Genomic DNA, 22,371 nt, shown 5'->3' with positions numbered 1-22,371 from the left:
TTGCCGTAGGAACAGAACACCGCCATTATATTGGGGCTGGACTCGCTGCAGGAAGGCAGACAAGTAAGTGCATGGCAAGCAACCAATAAGATTCCACCTTTCATTTTTTAGAGCTCTTTTAGAAAACGAAAGGAGCAAGCTAATTGTTTGCTAAGGACAACAGTTTTCCTTTGCACCCATTTTCATAAAATTCTTTTCTCCAATTTCTAAATTATTTAAGCAATCAAAATGACTTTAAATACATCCAATTTCATGTACAGACTAAGGGTACTTTCACCCTAGCGTTTTTATTTTCCGGGACTGAGTTCCATCCAAGGGGCTCTATACTGGAAAAGAACTGATCAGTTTTATCCTCATGCATTCTGAATGTAGAGAAATCCGTTCAGGATGCATCAGAATGTCATCAGTTCAGTCACTGAACAGCGTTTTGGATGGAGGAAATACCTCAGCATGCTGCGGTATTATTTCTGTCCAAAATTCCGGATCAGTTGCCGGAATGCCGGATCCGGCATTAATTTACATAGACATGTATTAATGCCGGATCCGGCATTATAAATACCGCAATGCCGGATCCGTCCTTCCAGTCTGGCAATGCACAGACCGGTAAAAATGTGGACAAAAATAGAAACAGATCCGTTTGTCCATATGACAAACGGAGAGACGGATCCGTTCTGGCAATGCATTTGTGAGACAGATCCACATCTGGATCTGTCTACAAATGCTGTCCGTTTGCATGCAGATTGCCTGATCCGGCAGTCAGTTCCGGCGATGGAACTGCTTGCCGGATCACTCTGCCGCAAGTGTGAAAGTAACCTAAGTCCACTTTCAAACATTTGTGTCGATGCTGACATCCATGACAAGGTCAGTGATTCATATGTAAAAATGTCCACGAAGAATGAATGTTTGGTCCATACAGTATATCTATTTTTTGCCCTCCATGTGCAGGTCTAGACTGACCCACAGGGGAAATGGTGAATCCCCCAGTTGGACCCTGTGAGAAGGTGGGTCTCCTGTCCCCACCCCGTTCACAAGTGGTACATGGCATGGTAGATTGACTGCACTAAATACAAATAAGCAGCTTTTATAATCTCAACCAGCCTATACATCCTAAAACACTGGGTCTTCTTGACCAAGACGACTGCTAGGCACAATGGCACCCAGCCAGTATCCTCTTTCCTCAGGGACTTGCCTTCTCAAAGTTGCTGCAGGGACCCAATAATCAACCATCTTGAGTGCCTTGATGCTGACTAGCACAAGGTGAGCAGGTAGTATTTGCATCTAGTTGCAAATTGGGATCCCAGAATGAACTTTACTGGTGGGCCTTAGGCACCTCAGTCCAACACTGCCCGTCCATATTTCACAGAAACTGCTTGGCTGAAAATTAGTTTCCAAAGCATCTTCTACCAATGATCTATGAAAACCAAGGACTAAACATGGATGGCATCTGTATTGTGTCTGTTGCTTTCATGGAACCATAAACTACACTGTGTGATGGATCCGTAATCACGGACCACAATAGGGCATGCTTCTGCTGTATCACCATGGACACATGGTCCATCAAAAATCACTAATGTGTGAAAGGATAGGTCATCAGTAGTCAAATTCTAGAAAACCCTTTTAAAGATAGTGGGTACATATGGTGTCTGCGAATCACTGACATGTAAAAAAAAATCCTAAAGGAATTCACACATAACTCTGATAAGTCCTTCAAGGATGCCAGTTATTAACTGCTGAAATAAAAGTGATGTTGCCATTGCCATTTCTAAAATATCATATCACAGCTTTCAATATAATGTAAAAATCCCAGTGTCAGGCAATTATAAAAATTATGACAAATAGAGCTGTTCATGTCATATTTCCACCAGAAATGACTCCCACTCTTCACTTAAGTATTACTCATGCTTTTCTATCTTGATTTTTATGTTGCTAAATTTTTTATTATATTTAGTTTTTTATCCACAGTAAGTGAGCGTAACAGTTATGTAACAGCGGCTGCTGTACGCCACTGTTCCCCCGCCTGCATATCGCCGCGGCTCCAAGCGATGCGCCCAGCGGTGACCTGTGGACGGTGCTTCCCATTTCACCGCTGCGGTCCTGGGCTCTGTTTCTGCTATTGCTTCTGAGGATTTCGCTCCACAGCTTCCACTCAGCCCTGATCACAGCCTGAGTTCGGCTGGTTTCATGTTACACTGCTCTAAGGGCGGAGCGCATCATTCTCTGGGCTGTGTAGCTTAGGTCATTTGACCTCACTGACCAACCCTGGCTCTCCTGTAGGTACTAAAGTGGCTCATCCCTCTTCCCAGATGCCTCAGTGTCAAGGTCCTTACATTTATTAGTTTCTGATACTCATGTGTGCTCCTGACCTACTGTATACTTTGTTCTTGTATTCTGCTTATCGTCTGATCCCTGCCTACTAGTTTGACTCTCCTGTTGCCGACCCGGATTGCCTGACCTGTACCTGTGCCGCCTACCCTGACCTATTGCCCGTCTGACCACGTCTCTGCCGCATCCTTCGGTCCTGCTCCATTGCCCCTGGTAACGTCTCTGCTCGACTGACTACGCTTATACTTCAGATAACTACTTAAGTACCTCCTGGTCTGCCCGGACAAACTGCCACTGACTCATGGATTGCTGTGGAGTAGCCCCTGGCAACTTCCCTAACGACTCAAGTCTATCCTCACCATCAGAGACTCTAGTGAAAACCAGGTAGTTGCTTAGACACGCCCCTGCAGAGTATAGCCAGTCAGTGGCACAGTGGGTTACTTTTACAAGCATGCAATGAATCAAAGTATGGAAAGTTGATGCAGTTCAGTTCAAATATAACTAGACAAGTGTGTCATTCTCCTATTTGATGGTGAATGTATAGCATTAAGGCAGTGCGATATCTTTCTTTCATAAATATAATTTTCAATAATTTTGAGTATGATTTCTTCAATTGTGGCCGCAGTGTGTTTGACACAAGTATTATGTTTGTAACCTTGGTTGTTATATATGAGTTCTCTACTTTGACCAGATCACTGTGTGAATGTCTGTGTATGTTTCTTATTGCTTTCTTTTCTCATTCGGTTGGGCAGCTAATGCTCTATTTTTCCACTCTGTATGGTTCTGCCATCTGGACCTGTGTATCACAACCAAGGAAACTATGTGAAAACCATGTGTTTAAAAATATGTTTCAAATGTGTTTTAATTAGGGTCCATTCACACGTCCGTTTGTGTTTTGCGGATCCACGGATCCGCAAAACACGGACAGCGGCAATGTGCGTTCCGCATTTTGCAGACCGCAAATTGCCAGCACTAAGAGAATAAGCCTATTCTTCTCCGCTATTGCGGAGAAGAATAGGACATGTTCTATTTTTTTCAGGATCGGAATTGCGGACCCAGAAGTGCGGGTACGCAATTCCGGATCTGGGCCGCACGTCGTGCGGCCCCATAGAAATGTATGGGTCCGCAATTCCGTTCCACAAAATGCAGAATGGAATTGCAGATGTGTGAATGGAGCCTTAAGCTCAGTTCACATCACTGTTTAGCTTTCTGTTCTTCTGATCCATCAGAGAGAGAGAGAAAGAGAGAGAGAGGAAACAGGATCCTGTAAAAAACAGATCCTGTTGTATCAGTTGTCATCCGTTTGAGACATTTCCAACTGAGATCCATTTTTTTTAGATGTGAAAAAGTCCTGCATGTAGTACTTTTCTTTTCCGTCTAAAAAAATGGATCTCAGGTGGAAATGGCTCAAACGGATAACAGCTGATGCAACAGGATGTGTTTTTTTACAGGATCCTGTAAAAAATTGATCCTATGCAATACTATGCACAACTAAATCAACAGAATCCGTTTTTTTCTTTTTTTATAGTATTCAGCAGGGTGTGTCTGCTCTGACTTTATAAGAGGAAGGCCAGCAGAAACTCTGGACTTTTATAGAGAAAACATGCATAAGGGCTCATGCACGCGACTGTATGTATTTTGCAGTGTTCAAAAAAACAGATCTGTAAAAAGATGACGTCCATGTGCATTCTGTATTTGGCGGAATGGAACAGCTGTCCCCTAATACTTCTAGTCCATAATGCAGACAATAATAGGACAAGTTCTGTTTGGACACACGGAAACGGAATGCATAGGGAGTAACTTATGTTTTTTGTTTGCGGACCCATTGAAATGAATGATTCCACATACGGTCCACAAAAAAAACAACAACAGAACAGACATGGAAAGAAAATGCGTTCATATACATGAGCCCTAAGATTGTGGGAGAAGCTCTTGTATAAAAGGGCATAGCTGAGAGCAATCAGTGTGGTAGAGGATTGGGGAGAGTCATGATGCTACACTCTACCAATAGGGGAAGGTCATATTAGTCACATGGCAGCTGATTGGAGTAAGATCGGTCCTGTCCTACGTCATCTCCTGACGAAGCAAATGCGAAATAGCGTTGAGGGAGTCGGGTATCCAGCAAGAGTGCAGATTTACGGTAGGCACCCTGTATCACTGTTATTAATTGTTATTTGGAGTTACTGTGTTTTTTTAGCAGTGAAAGGCTAGTTACAGAGTACTATAGGAGAATTGCGTGGGTAATTATAAGATATACCTTATTACCACAGTTACAGGTATATTTTCTTGATTTACTGCATCTTGCTTGTGATATCCGACTGTAGGAAATATTGGCTGACTCAATATCGTATTCATTGACGTTGTAATATTAACTAATAAAAGTGTTATTTTATGGGAAGATTAAGGCTACAAAATATTTTTCTTGGTTTAACATCACCTCTCTTTGTATTATACAGTATGGGTGACGATTGAGTGCCATGTTGGGCGCTGGTCAATAGGAGCCGGCTCATTGGTTTGCACGAATCTTAGTGTCAGTTACTTAGATTATCTTTGTATATATCTTTTATCACAGTTTGGTAAACTCTCTTTTTGCACTTACCGTACATTGTGTTAAGTCTATTTTTTCCCGATCCTCAGATCCCATGACAATACAGTTTTTATATGATTTATTAATGGCAACAATTTAAACATTTGCCTTCAAAATTGTGAGTTATAATAGCTATGTTCCTGTACTCCGCATTGTCATGTCCTTTGGCAAAAGAGGGAATTGTAGAAAACCCTGATTAATTGATGTTAGCCAATAGGTTAATTGCTGCTGAATAATAATTTATCACATTATGAACTGGTATCTCTTTTAAATATCCATTAAAATGCAGTCTAGAAAAATAGAAGAACCTATTTATCAGGTCTGTGTCCAAGGATATTTCAAGATGATGTATGTACAGTATAACATAAAACTGATAATGCAACAGTTGGTATTTTCCATATATTTCCTGGTCTCTGGTCATTTTAATATTTAATTGTTGGCAATTATTCTCTTGCAAAACTTGTCATTGGAATTATTTCACTGAAAATAAATATCATTCAAATATCTACTTTGAGGTGCTGATTAGGTGATCATCTAAAACAAATCTTATTTAATGGGCAAAAGTATAAAAACTACTCCTGTGGTCATTACTACTATTGATCAAATCCAAGTATTGACTTGATCTAAATCTCAGGGAAAATTTGATTCCCCGCAAAGCCGAATTTCCTTGTGCTTTGCGGTAACTAATACATTTTCCATGAAAAGGCAGTAAAAAAAAAAAAAAAAACATGCTCACCTCATCCATTTGAGCGCATCTTGCTTGAAGATCCAGCCTTAAAAGGCCTTAATATTAAGCTCAGTGATGAACGCAGCATCTGAGGGATTCAATGACGGCCCACTACTTACAAAAAAATGCGCTTTGTGACAAAGTAATTCCTCATGAAGCAATTATTTTTTTTTATTCGATGAAGCAGTCAAATCGAATTTTAAAGAACTTTGCAAATCTGTAGTCCCAATTCTCTTGTTGTCTTGTTGTAGAGGCAGGTGGATGGCAAAACCAGTGTTAGTAGTACCTGAAAAGTATGTGTAATCAAAAAATGACTACAGATATTGCCAAAAAAGTTGAAATAAAAGTTATGAATGAGGAGAAGGGTTTAATTCTTGCTTTACTTGCAGAGAGATAGAGTGAGCGTAAGGTTGCTTCCATTCTTAAAATTTCTAAGACAGCAGTTTATAAGAACAATGTCAAGCGGCAAACATTAGGGACAACAAAGCTACAGACTGGCAGATGGCTGAAATTGCTATCTACTGACTGGGATGACCGCCACCTCATTCGAATATCGCTTAACCATAAGATGACATCAAGTGACCTATAAGAAGAATGCCAAGCAGGAGCTGGGGTAAAATGCATGGCGAGGATGATTCAAAACAGCCTTCTAGATGCAGGGAGGAGGTCGGACAAAGCTAGAAAAATGCTCTTCATCAATGAGAAGAAAAGAAGTTCCAGGCTGAAGTTTGCAAAGACCATAAGGATCACACCATAGAGGACTGAGTTCCTCTTCTCTGACTCCAATTTTAATTTTTGCCCAGCACCAGGTCATGTAATGCTATATAACTAAGATAAATAAATGATGTGGAGGCGGGGGGTTCAGCAAAGTTAGAATCGGGCAGATTTGTCTTTGTGAAGGACACACAAATCAAGCCACGTACAAAGTTATTCTGGAAGAAACATTGCTTCCTTTTGTTCTGACAATGTTCCCCATCTCAATGAGCAGGACAATGCTCCATGTCACACAACCAGGTTTAGGGGGGTACTATCTCTCCTTAGAGATAGAGTGCCTTAATCAGCTTGTTACAAGCTCATTTGCATCCCTTTCCTCATACAACCAGGTGTGACAGAGGTGGCAGATGCAAGAGAGGTGTAGAGAAAGACTTGTAGAGATAACCAGTCTTAAAAAAGAACAGATAAGCCCAGTTTGGAAAACCTCCATATCCTAAAGTCAAAGAGTGAATAAGCAGCCTGTTCAAAGAATGTTGCAGAATGGTTTGCCTGCTGTTGAGGGGATCTTGGTTTCAAGATTTTACCTAAAGTGAAGTAGTGCATTCGACATCTGAATGCACTAGTTAGCAAAGTGCCGAGTAAAAAAGATTGCTTCAGCTTTAAGCAGACACCTTTTGGCCTATGAATACCTGTGCAGCCGTGAGAACTGCAACATTTGTGGAGACTGCGTTCTGTGTAATATCAGCTGGTCCATTGCATGTAAGAACTGTGCTGAACTGTTTCCATTTGAATTCTTCAGTAAAGAACCGTCACCATCACAACAGCGACCCTGCCTTGCACCATAAAACCATCAACACCAAGGGAACCTTAACTGCTGTCAACCAGGAGGAGTGTGCCTTGAATGGAAAAACCTGTGCACCCTTCCCTTCACTACATGAGCCCGGGGAGCTTCAGAACTGTGCATATAACTACTACTACCCCAATCTGGCCACCCTCACACATGCACACCCCTGCGGCACACTTCATTGTCAAGAATGATTGGTGTTATTTTAGCACAGATTAGGTTTTTATTCTGAGAAAGTACTGTGAACCTATAGAAGTAATTGTCATTAGTAATCATAAGGTGTAGTGCATAAATGTGATTGCTTCTTTATTATGGTTTATTGCCTAATATGGTGTACAGTATGTTAACATATAATAATAAATACTTTGATGTGAATTTTTTATTTTTTTTTTGCTGCCAAAACCGCTTGTCAGCTATGCAATGGAGCTGTAATGACTGAGATCAGAAACAACTTCAATCCAGATAATTTCATTCCTTAGATACTACAGATAATAACAGCCATGACATCTAAGCAATTAGTATTTCCTATGTCACCCCATCTTCGCAGTCAATATATTTCTATTGCATCTGGGGCCTCAGCCCTAATTCACATTTCCCTGTCTGGCGTCCATGAAAAAAACCAAAAAAAAAATCTCTGTTTCTGTTTTTTGTCCCATTCCACAGACACTGCTCAGCTGAAAATGATTTTCCAAAGCATCTGCTATCAGTGATCAGTGAAAAATGGACCAAATACGGATGCCACCTGTGTTGTGTAAGTGATTTTTCACTGACACATAGACTTTAATGGGCGTGTTTGGGCCATATTACAGGCCAAATAGGTGCATAGCTCCATGATTTTTTCACTGACCCAGGATCAGTAAAAAACTACTGATATGTGAACAGACAGATTCAAATCATTGAGTACATGTGGTGTTCGAAGAAAATGCGGAGAGCAGACATCAGTGAAAAACTGAAATGTGAATGAGGCCTAAGGCTGTAAAAAAGATTAAAAAACTATTTAAAATATTTTGAAAAAATTAAAGAAGCACAAAACATTTCATCCCTTTATAAAAGGCTTTATTACGCAAAAATGTATACGTATTTTAACCACCTCAGGACCGCCGTACGCAGGATTGCGTCTTTGCGGCGGCCCTGCTCTTCTGGGTGGACGCGCCGGTGCGTCCTCTCGCGAGACGCGAGATTTCCTGTGAACGCGCGCACACAGGCGCGCGCGCTCACAGGAACGGAAGGTAAGAGAGTTGATCTCCAGCCTGCCAGCGGCGATCGTTCGCTGGCAGGCTGGAGATGTGTTTTTTTTAACCCCTAACAGGTATATTAGACGCTGTTTTGATAACAGCGTCTAATATACCTGCTACCTGGTCCTCTGGTGGTCCCCTTTGTTTGGATCGACCACCAGAGGACACAGGTAGCTCAGTAAAGTCCCACCAAGCACCACTACACTACACTACACCCCCCCCCGTCACTTATTAACCCCTTATTAGCCCCTGATCACCCCATATAGACTCCCTGATCACCCCCCTGTCATTGATTACACCCCTGTCATTGATCAACCCCCTGTAAAGCTCCATTCAGATGTCCGCATGATTTTTACGGATGCACTGATAGATGGATCGGATCCGCAAAACGCATCCGGACGTCTGAATGAAGCCTTACAGGGACGTGATCAATGACTGTGGTGATCACCCCATATAGACTCCCTGATCACCCCCCTGTCATTGATTACACCCCTGTCATTGATCACCCCCCTGTAAAGCTCCATTCAGATGTCCGCATGATTTTTACGGATGCACTGATAGATGGATCGGATCCGCAAAACGCATCCGGACGTCTGAATGAAGCCTTACAGGGGCATGATCAATGACTGTGGTGATCACCCCATATAGACTCCCTGATCACCCCCCTGTCATTGATTACACCCCTGTCATTGATCACCCTCTGTAAAGCTCCATTCAGATGTCCGCATGATTTTTACGGATGCACTGATAGATGGATCGGATCCGCAAAACGCATCCGGACGTCTGAATGAAGCCTTACAGGGGCGTGATCAATGACTGTGGTGATCACCCCATATAGACTCCCTGATCACCCCCCTGTCATTGATCACCCCCCTGTAAAGCTCCATTCAGATGTCCGCATGATTTTTACGGATGCACTGATAGATGGATCGGATCCGCAAAACGCATCCGGACGTCTGAATGAAGCCTTACAGGGGCGTGATCAATGACTGTGGTGATCACCCCATATAGACTCCCTGATCACCCCCCTGTCATTGATCACCCCCCTGTAAAGCTCCATTCAGATGTCCGCATGATTTTTACGGATGCACTGAAAGATGGATCGGATCCGCAAAACGCATCCGGACGTCTGAATGAAGCCTTACAGGGGCATGATCAATGACTGTGGTGATCACCCCATATAGACTCCCTGATCACCCCCCTGTCATTGATTACACCCCTGTCATTGATCACCCTCTGTAAAGCTCCATTCAGATGTCCGCATGATTTTTACGGATGCACTGATAGATGGATCGGATCCGCAAAACGCATCCGGACGTCTGAATGAAGCCTTACAGGGGCGTGATCAATGACTGTGGTGATCACCCCATATAGACTCCCTGATCACCCCCCTGTCATTGATTACACCCCTGTCATTGATCACCCCCCTGTAAAGCTCCATTCAGATGTCCGCATGATTTTTACGGATGCACTGATAGATGGATCGGATCCGCAAAACGCATCCGGACGTCTGAATGAAGCCTTACAGGGGCGTGATCAATGACTGTGGTGATCACCCCATATAGACTCCCTGATCACCCCCCTGTCATTGATTACACCCCTGTCATTGATCACCCCCCTGTAAAGCTCCATTCAGATGTCCGCATGATTTTTACGGATGCACTGATAGATGGATCGGATCCGCAAAACGCATCCGGACGTCTGAATGAAGCCTTACAGGGGCATGATCAATGACAGTGGTGATCACCCCATATAGACTCCCTGATCACCCCCCTGTCATTGATTACCCCCCTGTAAAGCTCCATTCAGATGTCCGCATGATTTTTACGGATCCACTGATAGATGGATCGGATCCGCAAAACGCATACGGACGTCTGAATGAAGCCTTACACGGGCGTGATCAATGACTGTGGTTATCACCCCATATAGACTCCCTGATCACCCCCCTGTCATTGATCAACCCCCTGTCATTGATCACCCCCCCCTGTCATTGATCACCACCCCTGTCATTGATCACCCCCCTGTCATTGATCACCCTCTGTAAGGCTCCATTCAGACATTTTTTTGGCCCAAGTTAGCGGAATTTTTATTTATTTTTCTTACAAAGTCTCATATTCCACTAACTTGTGTCAAAAAATAAAATCTCACATGAACTCACCATACCCCTCACGGAATCCAAATGCGTCAAATTTTTTAGACATGTATATTCCAGACTTCTTCTCACGCTTTAGGGCCCCTAGAATGCCAGGGCAGTATAAATACGCCACATGTGACCCCATTTCGGAAAGAAGACACCCCCAGGTATTCCGTGAGGGGCATATTGAGTCCATGAAAGATTGAAATTTTTGTCCCAAGTTAGCGGAACGGGAGACTTTGTGAGAAAAAAATAAAAAATATCAATTTCCGCTAACTTGTGCCAAAAAAAATAAATTTCTATGAACTCGCCATGCCCCTCATTGAATACCTTGGGGTGTCTTCTTTCCAAAATGGGGTCACATGTGGGGTATTTATACTGCCCTGGCATTCTAGGGGCCCCAAAGCGTGAGAAGAAGTCTGGTATCCAAATGTCTAAAAATGCCCTCATAAAATGAATGTGGGCCCCTTTGCCCATCTAGGCTGCAAAAAAGTGTCACACATGTGGTATCGCCGTACTCAGGAGAAGTTGGGGAATGTGTTTTGGGGTGTCATTTTACATATACCCATGCTGGGTGAGAGAAATATCTTGGTCAAATGCCAACTTTGTATAAAAAAATGGGAAAAGTTGTCTTTTGCCAAGATATTTCTCTCACCCAGCAAGGGTATATGTAAAATGACACCCCAAAACACATTCCCCAACTTCTCCTGAATACGGCGATACCACATGTGTGACACTTTTTTGCAGCCTAGGTGGGCAAAGGGGCCCATATTCCAAAGAGCACCTTTAGGATTTCACAGGTCATTTACCTACCTAACACACATTAGGGCCCCTGGAAAATGCCAGGGCAGTATAACTACCACACAAGTGACCCCATTTTGGAAAGAAGACACCCCAAGGTATTCCGTGAGGGGCATGGCGAGTTCCTAGAATTTTTTATTTTTTGTCACAAGTTAGTGGAAAATGCTGATTTTTTTTTTTTTTTTTTTTTATACAAAGTCTCATATTCCACTAACTTGTGACAAAAAATAAAAACTTCCATGAACTCACTATGCCCATCAGCGAATACCTTGGGGTCTCTTCTTTCCAAAATGGGGTCACTTGTGGGGTAGTTATACTGCCCTGGCATTCTAGGGGCCCAAATGTGTGGTAAGGAGTTTGAAATCAAATTCTGTAAAAAATGACAAGTGAAATCCGAAAGGTGCTCTTTGGAATATGGGCCCCTTTGCCCACCTAGGCTGCAAAAAAGTGTCACACATCTGGTATCTCCGTACTCAGGAGAAGGTGGGGAATGTGTTTTGGGGTGTCATTTTATATATACCCATGCTGGGTGAGAGAAATATCTTGGCAAACGACAACTTTTCCCATTTTTTTATACAAAGTTGGCATTTGACCAAGATATTTATCTCACCCAGCATGGGTATATGTAAAAAGACACCCCAAAACACATTCCTCAACTTCTCCTGAATACAGAGATACCAGATGTGTGACACTTTTTTGCAGCCTAGGTGGGCAAAGGGGCCCATATTCCAAAGAGCACCTTTCGGATTTCACAGGTCAATTTTTACAGAATTTGATTTCAAACTCCTTACCACACATTTGGGCCCCTAGAATGCCAGGGCAGTATAACTACCCCACAAGTGACCCCATTTTGGAAAGAAGAGACCCCAAGGTATTCGCTGATGGGCATAGTGAGTTCATGGAAGTTTTTATTTTTTGTCACAAGTTAGTGGAATATGAGACTTTGTATGAAAAAAAAAATAAAAAAAAAAATCATCATTTTCCACTAACTTGTGACAAAAAATAAAAAATTCTAGGAACTCGCCATGCCCCTCACGGAATACCTTGGGGTGTCTTCTTTCCAAAATGGGGTCACTTGTGGGGTAGTTATACTGCCCTGGCATTCTAGGGGCCCAAATGTGTGGTAAGGAGTTTGAAATCAAATTCAGTAAAAAATGACAAGTGAAATCCGAAAGGTGCTCTTTGGAATATGGGCCCCTTTGCCCACCTAGGCTGCAAAAAAGTGTCACACATCTGGTATCTCCGTACTCAGGAGAAGGTGGGGAATGTGTTTTGGGGTGTCATTTTATATATACCCATGCTGGGTGAGAGAAATATCTTGGCAAAAGACAACTTTTCCCATTTTTTTTATACAAAGTTGTCATTTGACCAAGATATTTATCTCACCCAGCATGGGTATATGTAAAAAGACACCCCAAAACACATTCCTCAACTTCTCCTGAGTACGGGGATACCAGATGTGTGACACTTTTTTGCAGCCTAGGTGGGCAAAGGGGCCCATATTCCAAAGAGCACCTTTCGGATTTCACAGGTCATTTTTTACTGAATTTGATTTCAAACTCCTTACCACACATTTGGGCCCCTAGAATGCCAGGGCAGTATAACTACCCCACAAGTGACCCCATTTTGGAAAGAAGAGACCCCAAGGTATTCGCTGATGGGCATAGTGAGTTCATAGAACTTTTTATTTTTTGTCACAAGTTGTGGAATATGAGACTTTGTAAGAAAAAAAAAAAAAAAAAAAAAATCATCATTTTCCGCTAACTTGTGACAAAAAATAAAAAGTTCTATGAACTCACTATGCCCATCAGCGAATACCTTAGGGTGTGTACTTTCAGAAATGGGGTCATTTGTGGGGTGTTTGTACTGTCTGGGCATTGTAGAACCTCAGGAAACATGACAGGTGCTCAGAAAGTCAGAGCTGCTGCAAAAAGCGGAAATTCACATTTTTGTACCATAGTTTGTAAACGCTATAACTTTTACCCAAACCATTTTTTTTCTACCCAAACATTTTTTTTTTATCAAAGACATGTAGAACTATAAATTTAGAGCAAAATTTCTATATGGATGTCGTTTTTTTTGCAAAATTTTACAACTGAAAGTGAAAAATGTCATTTTTTTGCAAAAAAATCGTTAAATTTCGATTAATAACAAAAAAAGTAAAAATGTCAGCAGCAATGAAATACCACCAAATGAAAGCTCTATTAGTGAGAAGAAAAGGAGGTAAAATTCATTTGGGTGGTAAGTTGCATGACCGAGCAATAAACGGTGAAAGTAGTGTAGGTCAGAAGTGTAAAAAGTGGCCTGGTCTTTCAGGGTGTTTAAGCACTGGGGGCTGAGGTGGTTAAAAAGCACACTAATTGGTATTATATCAATCTGAAGTATAAAGTAAGAATGTCATTTATACAGCATGGTGACCACTAAAAACGGAACAATTGAATAATAACAATAATAATAATAATAATACAATAGAAAAACAGAACTAATCAACTTTTTTAACACATTATATAGACCCCACATTGGTGTCATTAAAAATTAAATTACTACTCGGCCCACAAAAAAACAAGCCTCGGTATGGCTACAGTATGAATAAAAAATAGATATCACTGACTGCACTCAGTAATTAAAAAAAGGTTCAAGGTTTAAAATAAGTGCTTAAATAGACCATCAATACCTGATTGACAGGGATTCAATACCCCCCCCCCCCCCCCCGATTAGCTGAGTAGCTTTAGCTAGTGGATGGTGTTGGTATCTATACTGCTGCTCCAGTTAAAGTGAATGGGAGCAATGTGAGGGAGGCAAAAGCATGTGAGGCAGAAGGAAGGGCTCATAGCTGTGTCCTATGTGCTTCTGCTGAGTTGGAGAACATAGAAAATGCGGAAGAATATTCTTCCAGAGCTATGAGAAGCAGATCACATATTTCTCCTATATCTGTGAGTCTTACTCTAATGGTGGTCAGGTGAACTGGTATGCAGTGAAGGAATTCTACAGTTCTATTACCTAAGCCTTGCTCTTGGCCACTGAATTAGTTAGGGCTTGTTCACACGACCGTGCCGTATTTTGTGGTCCGCAAATTGCGGATCCGCAAAACACAGATGCCGCCCGTGTGCCATCCATAATTTGCGGAATGGACTGCCCTTTATAGAAATGCCTATTCTTGTTTGCAAAAATTACAAGAATAGGACATGACTCACAGCAACGGGTGCGGACAGCACACGGAGTGCTATCCGCATCTTTTGCGAACCCATTGAAGTGAATTGGTCCGCACCCGAGCCACAAAAAATGTGGCTCGGATGCGAGACCAAACCACAGTCGTGTGAATGAGCCCTTAACCTTTGGACCCGTTGATCATTGCTGTTATTTTTCTTTCAAATTTTTTACATATTGCTGCATCTGCCAGTGAACTGTTTAAACCTGGATAATAAGACTGCCATTGATAGGTTTGAGCTTGTGAAACATTGCTGCAATTGGTAAAGAACAGGTTGAACCTGTATAACATTACTACTAAAACCACTTAATGGTTTGAGGTTGTAAAATATTGCTGTTGTTACTGCATTTTTTAAAATATATTATTGTCATTGGATTGTTGGATCCTGTGTATTATTGCTGGCTCAGCCGCTGAACTTGCATAACAAGAAACGCCTAGTAATAATTTATATTAATTCTCTTTCATTCTTTTTTAAATACCTTTTTACATAATTAGGCATTTTATAAAGGGGAGAAATGCTTTTTTGTGCTTCTTTAATTTTTAAAAAATATTTATAATTTTTTTTTAAATCTTTTTTTATAGCCTTAGGCCTTATTCACATTTCCGTTTTTCACTGATGCTTGCTGTCCTCTTTTTATTCAGACACCACATGTACTCGCTGATTTTAATCTTTTAAACTGTTCACATACTGAATCAGTATTTTTTTAGTAGAGTAGAGTTTTTGTTTTGAATCTCCAACTAGATATCTCCAATACTAGACAGCACTTGGTTATTTCTTTAGATGCCTCAGAACCTTTTGACTCCATTGTGTGGGAGTTTTTGTTGGAGATCCTGAAGCATTTAAATGCTAGAAAGGATCTTCAGATAAACTTCCAAAATGTTTTCAGGGGTAGGCTGACCTGGTTCATCTTCTTTGTAGAGTTAGTTAATAAAATAGTCAGCGAGACTTATCAGAGAACAGTTGTGTTTTGTCCTGTTATTTGTATATTAACAGATACTACATCTCTTAAAGTTTCAAAGTGCATATTTGGTGCCATAGTAAGAGTTTTGATGTGCACCAAGAATTTGTTGAACAGTATGATCTGGTATAAACAACAGTTATGCATGTATAAAGGATATTATGATGAATACAGTACATAGTGTTATGGGCAGTAGGTTTGGAACCACTGCATCAACCAGCCATTCCCCTGGTTTTTACCCAGAGATTACCCAGCCATTCCCAGAGAAGGAAAAACTGACAAAATAGAATACACATAGCTTAATATAAAAATACCTCATTGTATAAAGTAGTGTCCCATCTTCTGTTATTCGCAACAGTTTGTTTGGCATGGTCATGTTGTGAGCCACTGATTTCTTTCCATTGTGGAAAAATGTATCTGGAGTCCATATTTTACTAGCCATTAAATTATTTAGACGGAGAACAGTCATAGGTCCTTTGAATTTTAGTCTTTCATCCCTCCAACCTTGTCGGAAAAATACATCTATTGTATATTCCTATAAATGGACAAAGAGAGAACAGATATTACATATACAATGAATCCTTCTCAGTCCAATGCCTTGCAATGTTTTTTTTATTGCTATTTACAATGTACGGTAGCTCATTCTCTATGTAACTTACCATTCAATAAATGAGAAAATCATGTCTCTATAATGTATGCAAAAAATAAAAATGGCCCAGAGGAAAATGTAATATCAATATTAAGATCAATGACCAACAAACACATGTGGCCAAATGACACTGATCTCATTGTTCTTGAACCATGCTGCATGACTTCAGTCTGTAAGTATACAGTATTCATGCTCCCGCCTGAATTTATGGCTTACACAAAACTATCAAACATCTGTTTCTTGCATAATGTAAAACAATTCAATAGGTTTTATTTTTTATTTTTTTATCCATTTATTGGCCCATACACACTGAATGCAAAAAGGGAATAAAGATGAATGAGTCGTCTTACCGGATTCGCCAGGCCATAGAATTTTATGGACTTGCCTATTATTCTCTTACATTTAACTGAAGCTTAACTTAAATTGGGCAGACTGATTTATCTAGTGCATCCTGGTGGGCAGAATCACCAGCCGAATCATTGAATGGTGAAACTTGAATGAGACACATCAATCTATTATGTAATGTAAATCAAATTATTTGATTATGTTTATATAACATATATTTTTAGTAGTGGAAATAATATAAAATGTATAGCAATGACCCAATATAGGTCATCCATGGCCCATTATATTATATATATAAAAATAAAAAAAAAGCCCTGGTAGGAAAATTGGTCTTTATACATTACCATATATTAATAAAATTCATCTTTTTATTCCCTTTGTTCACAGACTTTAAAGTCAAACTCCATGAATATAGAATGTAGCATAAGAATATGCATGCATCTTACCATATCATGATCAGAAACTGGTCCAAAGCTAGTAACGAAGATGTCGGTGTTCACTTCAGTTACACGCTCTGTTGAAGTAGGAAATGAAGATGTTCAATGTCTACTAACAATCTTCATTACATCTAAAATAGTTATTCTATCTTTACCTCCAAACCGGGAACAAGAAATTAATGTGATATTTATATAGAAAAAAGTGCTTTCCGTGTGTTATTCTAATCTTAACCTCTCAAGGACACACTCATGCACACATGCATACTGTATATATCATTTTCAGGTTTAATTGTGTAAAAACATGAAACCACACACAATATTTCATTAAAGTTCACATACAGGAAAGCTGCTGTGTGCAAGAGTCATTTGCACTGGCTCATACAGAGGAGTCCTAAGGAGAAGACACCTCTTTGTACTCATAGTGCATAGGATAGGGGTTTTCCAAATGGAAAACATTAAAATAAAATGGAAAAAGTGAATTTTCATAGATTGATGTATATATGTGATAAGGGTATAGTCCAGTGGTGGCGAACCTATGGCACGGGTGCCAGAGGCGGCAGTCAGAGCCCTCTCTGTGGGCACCTGCACCCTGGAAAAAGTCTATGGTGTACCAATATGTCTTAGACTTTTCAGCGCAAGGCGCACTATGAACGGCATAGGCAGCGCACTGAATGTAGGCAGGCTATTATAGCTAAATTATAGATATTCTAGTGGACTGTAGTGTTCTAGTGTGTAGTGCTTCTGAGCTGTCTTAAATTAAGACCATTTTCTACCCCTGAAACAGGCGTAAAAAATAGTGAATGAGATGGGCCTGACGGCCCACCCCCGTCCCCGCCCACAATTTTAGATCTGGCGTGAACTGGGAGAAGTTGTCTGAAATACACCTAATTTAGGCAGATTATTTCAGTATAATAAATTACCCCCAATATGTTTAAAGTCATTGTAGTAAACATAACGTATATACCTATATTTATATGGTTTTTCTTTTGTTTTCAATCTCTTTTGATTAAACATTGCAATTATGAAGGAGAACATTGGTACTTTCAGAAAGGAGAGACTTTGATCAGTACATATATCATGTGTGGTACAAGTATACAGTCTTCCTGAATGTCACATCATATCCAACCATATTATACAGCCAACAGCTTCTCATATTACGAATTTTCGCCAATCTCTTAATTTACCAAAAATTAGAACTGATTATTAACACACCATTTAATAAAGTAAAAATCCTACATGCTATAAAACAACAAAAAATGGGCAAATTGCCAGGCCCAGACAGCCTCACCAATAGATATTACAAAGTATTTGCAGAAGAATTAACTCCAAATTTAGAAATTATATTTATTTAGCAGCAAAACTAAAATCCTTCCTAAAAGAAAAGTTAACAGCTACAATAATAACTCTACCTAAAACAGGATAAAAGAACAAATCACACCATCTAATTTTTACCCAATTTCACTACTAAACAATGACATCAAAATATATGCAAAAATAATAGCAAATAGATGAATTAACAGTTTTCCTTCAATAATCAACCAAGACCAAGTTGGCTTCATTAAAGGTAGACAAACTTTTGACGCTACACACAGAATAATCAACCTTGTCCTGTCACTTAATTAAAAAAGCATTGGATAGAATACACTGGGAATATCTAGAATCTGTTTCACATAAATTTGGACTACATGACTATATGAATTCCACCATTATGGCACTATATTCCAATACTACAGGAAGAGTTTATTCCTCTGGTTTCCTCTCAGAACTCTTTATTGATAGTAATGGCACAAGACAGGGATGCCCCCTTTCCCCTTTAATTCTCGCATTGGAACCCCTAGCAGAAACAATTCGTACAAATTCACAAATTCTAAGTATTAAAGTAGGTTCATAAAATCACATTATATGCTGACGATATAATACTAACATTGACAAACCCCAAAACATCACTAAATACTCTACAAATTACCTTATGTAAATTCAGTATGATTTCATATTACAAAATAAATGAAAATGAATCACAAATTCAAAACTTAGGACTTCCTAGTAAAATACAAACTGAATTAACAACGTCATTCCCATTCCAATGGAAGAACAACAACAAAAAAAATTTGAAATACATATCACATCCAACAGTCAAGACTTATTTAAAGAAATTATAAACCCTTACAGACTTCAATACCCCAAAAAATACTTTCATATACAAAAATACAATTATCCTGGGCAGGCAAAATAGCCTTTGTCAAAATGTTCATCCTTCGTTCTATATTATATATTCCGTACAATTGCCATTCCAATTCCTTTTTTTCACAACTTCAAAATGAAATCTCCAAAATTATATGAACAAACAAAAAAAACAGAATACACTCAACTATCATGACACAACATTGGAAATTGGGAAGCATGTGACTACCAAATATAAAAACGACCGAAGTTGATTCGCATAAAACTTTGTTCTAATACTATACAGAGCAGGAGCTCCATACAGTATTATTATGTATTGGCTTCGATGAGCCGAAGTTATTGCGTGAAGTCTCGCAAACTTCGTGCAATAACTTCATAAATTAATTTGTACTGTAAAAAAACATTTCCCGAACTCAGGTTTGGTTCCAAGTTGTACCTTGGAACCGGACCTGAGTTCAGGAAATGTTTTTTTACAATGCAAATTAATTTATGAAGTTATTGCGCGAAGTCTCGCAAGACTTTGCAAAGCAATAACTTCGGCTCATCGAAGCCAATACATTCTAATACTGTACAGAGCTACTGCTCCATACAATATTAGAACAAAGTTTTATGTGAATCGACCTCGGATGTTTCATCCGAAGTCGATTCGCTTATCTCTAATTACTAGACCAAACCAAACTCTGGTGGCCAAATTCAGATACGAACAAAAGGCAATGGGTCCAAATAGAAGAAAATAATCTGAAATCAGACTCCATTACTATATTCAAACCAATTATACCACAATAAAAGGAACATCACAAATCCATATCAAGTATTAAAGCCACACAACCCATGTGGGAAAACGATATCAATAAATATCCAATTACATATATTAAAACTACACTGCGCGCAGAATTATTAGGCAAATGAGTATTTTGACCACATCATCCTCTTTATGCATGTTGTCTTACTCCAAGCTGTATAGGCTCGAAAGCCTACTACCAATTAAGCATATTAGGTGATGTGCATCTCTGTAATGAGAAGGGGTGTGGTCTAATGACATCAACACCCTATATTAGGTGTGCATAATTATTAGGCAAAATGGGTCAAAAGAAGGACTTGACAGGCTCAGAAAAGTCAAAAATAGTGAGATATCTTGCAGAGGGAAGCAGCACTCTTAAAATTGCAAAGCTTCTGAAGCGTGATCATCGAACAATCAAGCGTTTCATTCAAAATAGTCAACAGGGTCGCAAGAAGCGTGTGGAAAAACCAAGGCGCAAAATAACTGCCCATGAACTGAGAAAAGTCAAGCGTGCAGCTGCCAAGATGCCACTTGCCACCAGTTTGGCCATATTTCAGAGCTGCAACATTACTGGAGTGCCCAAAAGCACAAGGTGTGCAATACTCAGAGACATGGCCAAGGTAAGAAAGGCTGAAAGACGACCACCACTGAACAAGACACACAAGCTGAAACGTCAAGACTGGGCCAAGAAATATCTCAAGACTGATTTTTCTAAGGTTTTATGGACTGATGAAATCAGAGTGAGTCTTGATGGGCCAGATGGATGGGCCCGTGGCTGGATTGGTAAAGGGCAGAGAGCTCCGGTCCGACTCAGACGCCAGCAAGGTGGAGGTGGAGTACTGGTTTGGGCTGGTATCATCAAAGATGAGCTTGTGGGGCCTTTTCGGGTTGAGGATGGAGTCAAGCTCAACTCCCAGTCCTACTGCCAGTTTCTGGAAGACACCTTCTTCAAGCAGTGGTACAGGAAGAAGTCTGCATCCTTCAAGAAAAACATGATTTTCATGCAGGACAATGCTCCATCACACGCGTCCAAGTACTCCACAGCGTGGCTGGCAAGAAAGGGTATAAAAGAAGAAAATCTAATGACATGGCCTCCTTGTTCAACTGATCTGAACCCCATTGAGAACCTGTGGTCCATCATCAAATGTGAGATTTACAAGGAGGGAAAACAGTACACCTCTCTGAACAGTGTCTGGGAGGCTGTGGTTGCTGCTGCACGCAATGTTGATGGTGAACAGATCAAAACACTGACAGAATCCATGGATGGCAGGCTTTTGAGTGTCCTTGCAAAGAAAGGTGGCTATATTGGTCACTGATTTGTTTTTGTTTTTGAATGTCAGAAATGTATATTTGTGAATGTTGAGATGTTATATTGGTTTCACTGGTAAAAATAAATAATTGAAATGGGTATATATTTGTTTTTTGTTAAGTTGCCTAATAATTATGCACAGTAATAGTCACCTGCACACACAGATATACCCCTAAAATAGCTAAAACTAAAAACAAACTAAAAACTACTTCCAAAAATTTTCAGCTTTGATATTAATGAGTTTTTTGTGTTCATTGAGAACATGGTTGTTGTTCAATAATAAAATTAATCCTCAAAAATACAACTTGCCTAATAATTCTGCACTCCCTGTATTTGTCCAGATATTAATCTCTCCTATTGGAAAACAAAAAACAAAGATCTAATCGACCCAAATAACTAAGACTACTTTCACTCGTGTGTTTTGGGCAGATCCATTATGGATCTGCAAAAACGGATCCGTTACAATAATAACAATTATCTGTAACATAGCCAAGACGGATCCGTCATGAACTCCATTGAAAGTCAATGGGAGACAAATCCGTTTTCTACTGTGCCAGATTGTGCCAGAAAAATGATCCGTCCCATTAACTTACATTGTGTGTCAGGATGGATCCGTTTGGCTCAGTTTTGTCAAGCGGACAGCAAAAGGCTGCAGGCAGCGTTTTGGTGTCCGCCTCTAGAGCGGAATGGAGACTGAATAGAGGCAAACTGATGCATTCTGAGAGGATCCTTTTCCATTCAGAATGCATTAGGGCAAAACTGATCTGTTTTGGACCGCTTCTGAGAGCCCATGACGGATCTCACAAACGGAAAGCCAAAACGCCAGTGTGAAAGTAGTCTAACACAAACTATACTCATTTACACATTTAGTTTCCCAATACCATTTACCTAAAACAGACTTCTATAAATATCTGAGAATTAGACCTTCTTTTTCCCAAATCTCTGTTAATGATCCAATATTTTTCAAATCTGCATTTATATTTGAAAAATTAAAGGTATTTCTAGTTTCTATGCTAATATTAATAACAACGAAAATAACCTAAAAAATAAATATATACAAAATGGGAATAAGACCTAGGAACAACCTACTCTTCTGAAGATTGTCGATCTGCGATTAATTGGACTAATCAAATTTCTA

The 22,371-nt window shown here is 40.0% G+C and overlaps 1 protein-coding gene across 1 annotated transcript in view; it reads right to left on the bottom strand.

The window, feature by feature from the left end:
• The window catches only part of GABRA1 (gamma-aminobutyric acid type A receptor subunit alpha1), a 190,157-nt gene that overhangs the window by 136,205 nt on the left and 31,581 nt on the right, over positions 1-22,371 (bottom strand). The window contains exons 3-4 of the mRNA XM_040404912.1: positions 16,972-17,039; positions 15,846-16,066 (exon numbers count right to left, since the gene is read on the bottom strand). Of these exons, the coding sequence (XP_040260846.1) occupies positions 15,846-16,066; positions 16,972-17,039 (289 nt within the window). The remainder of the gene's footprint in view (positions 1-15,845; positions 16,067-16,971; positions 17,040-22,371) is intronic.

This window comes from Bufo bufo, chromosome 1 (genome assembly GCF_905171765.1).
Source record: "Bufo bufo chromosome 1, aBufBuf1.1, whole genome shotgun sequence".
NCBI classification, from domain to species: Eukaryota; Metazoa; Chordata; class Amphibia; order Anura; family Bufonidae; genus Bufo; species Bufo bufo.
The sequence above is the reverse complement of the archived record's forward strand: the minus strand, read 5'-3'. Positions and strand labels throughout refer to the sequence as shown.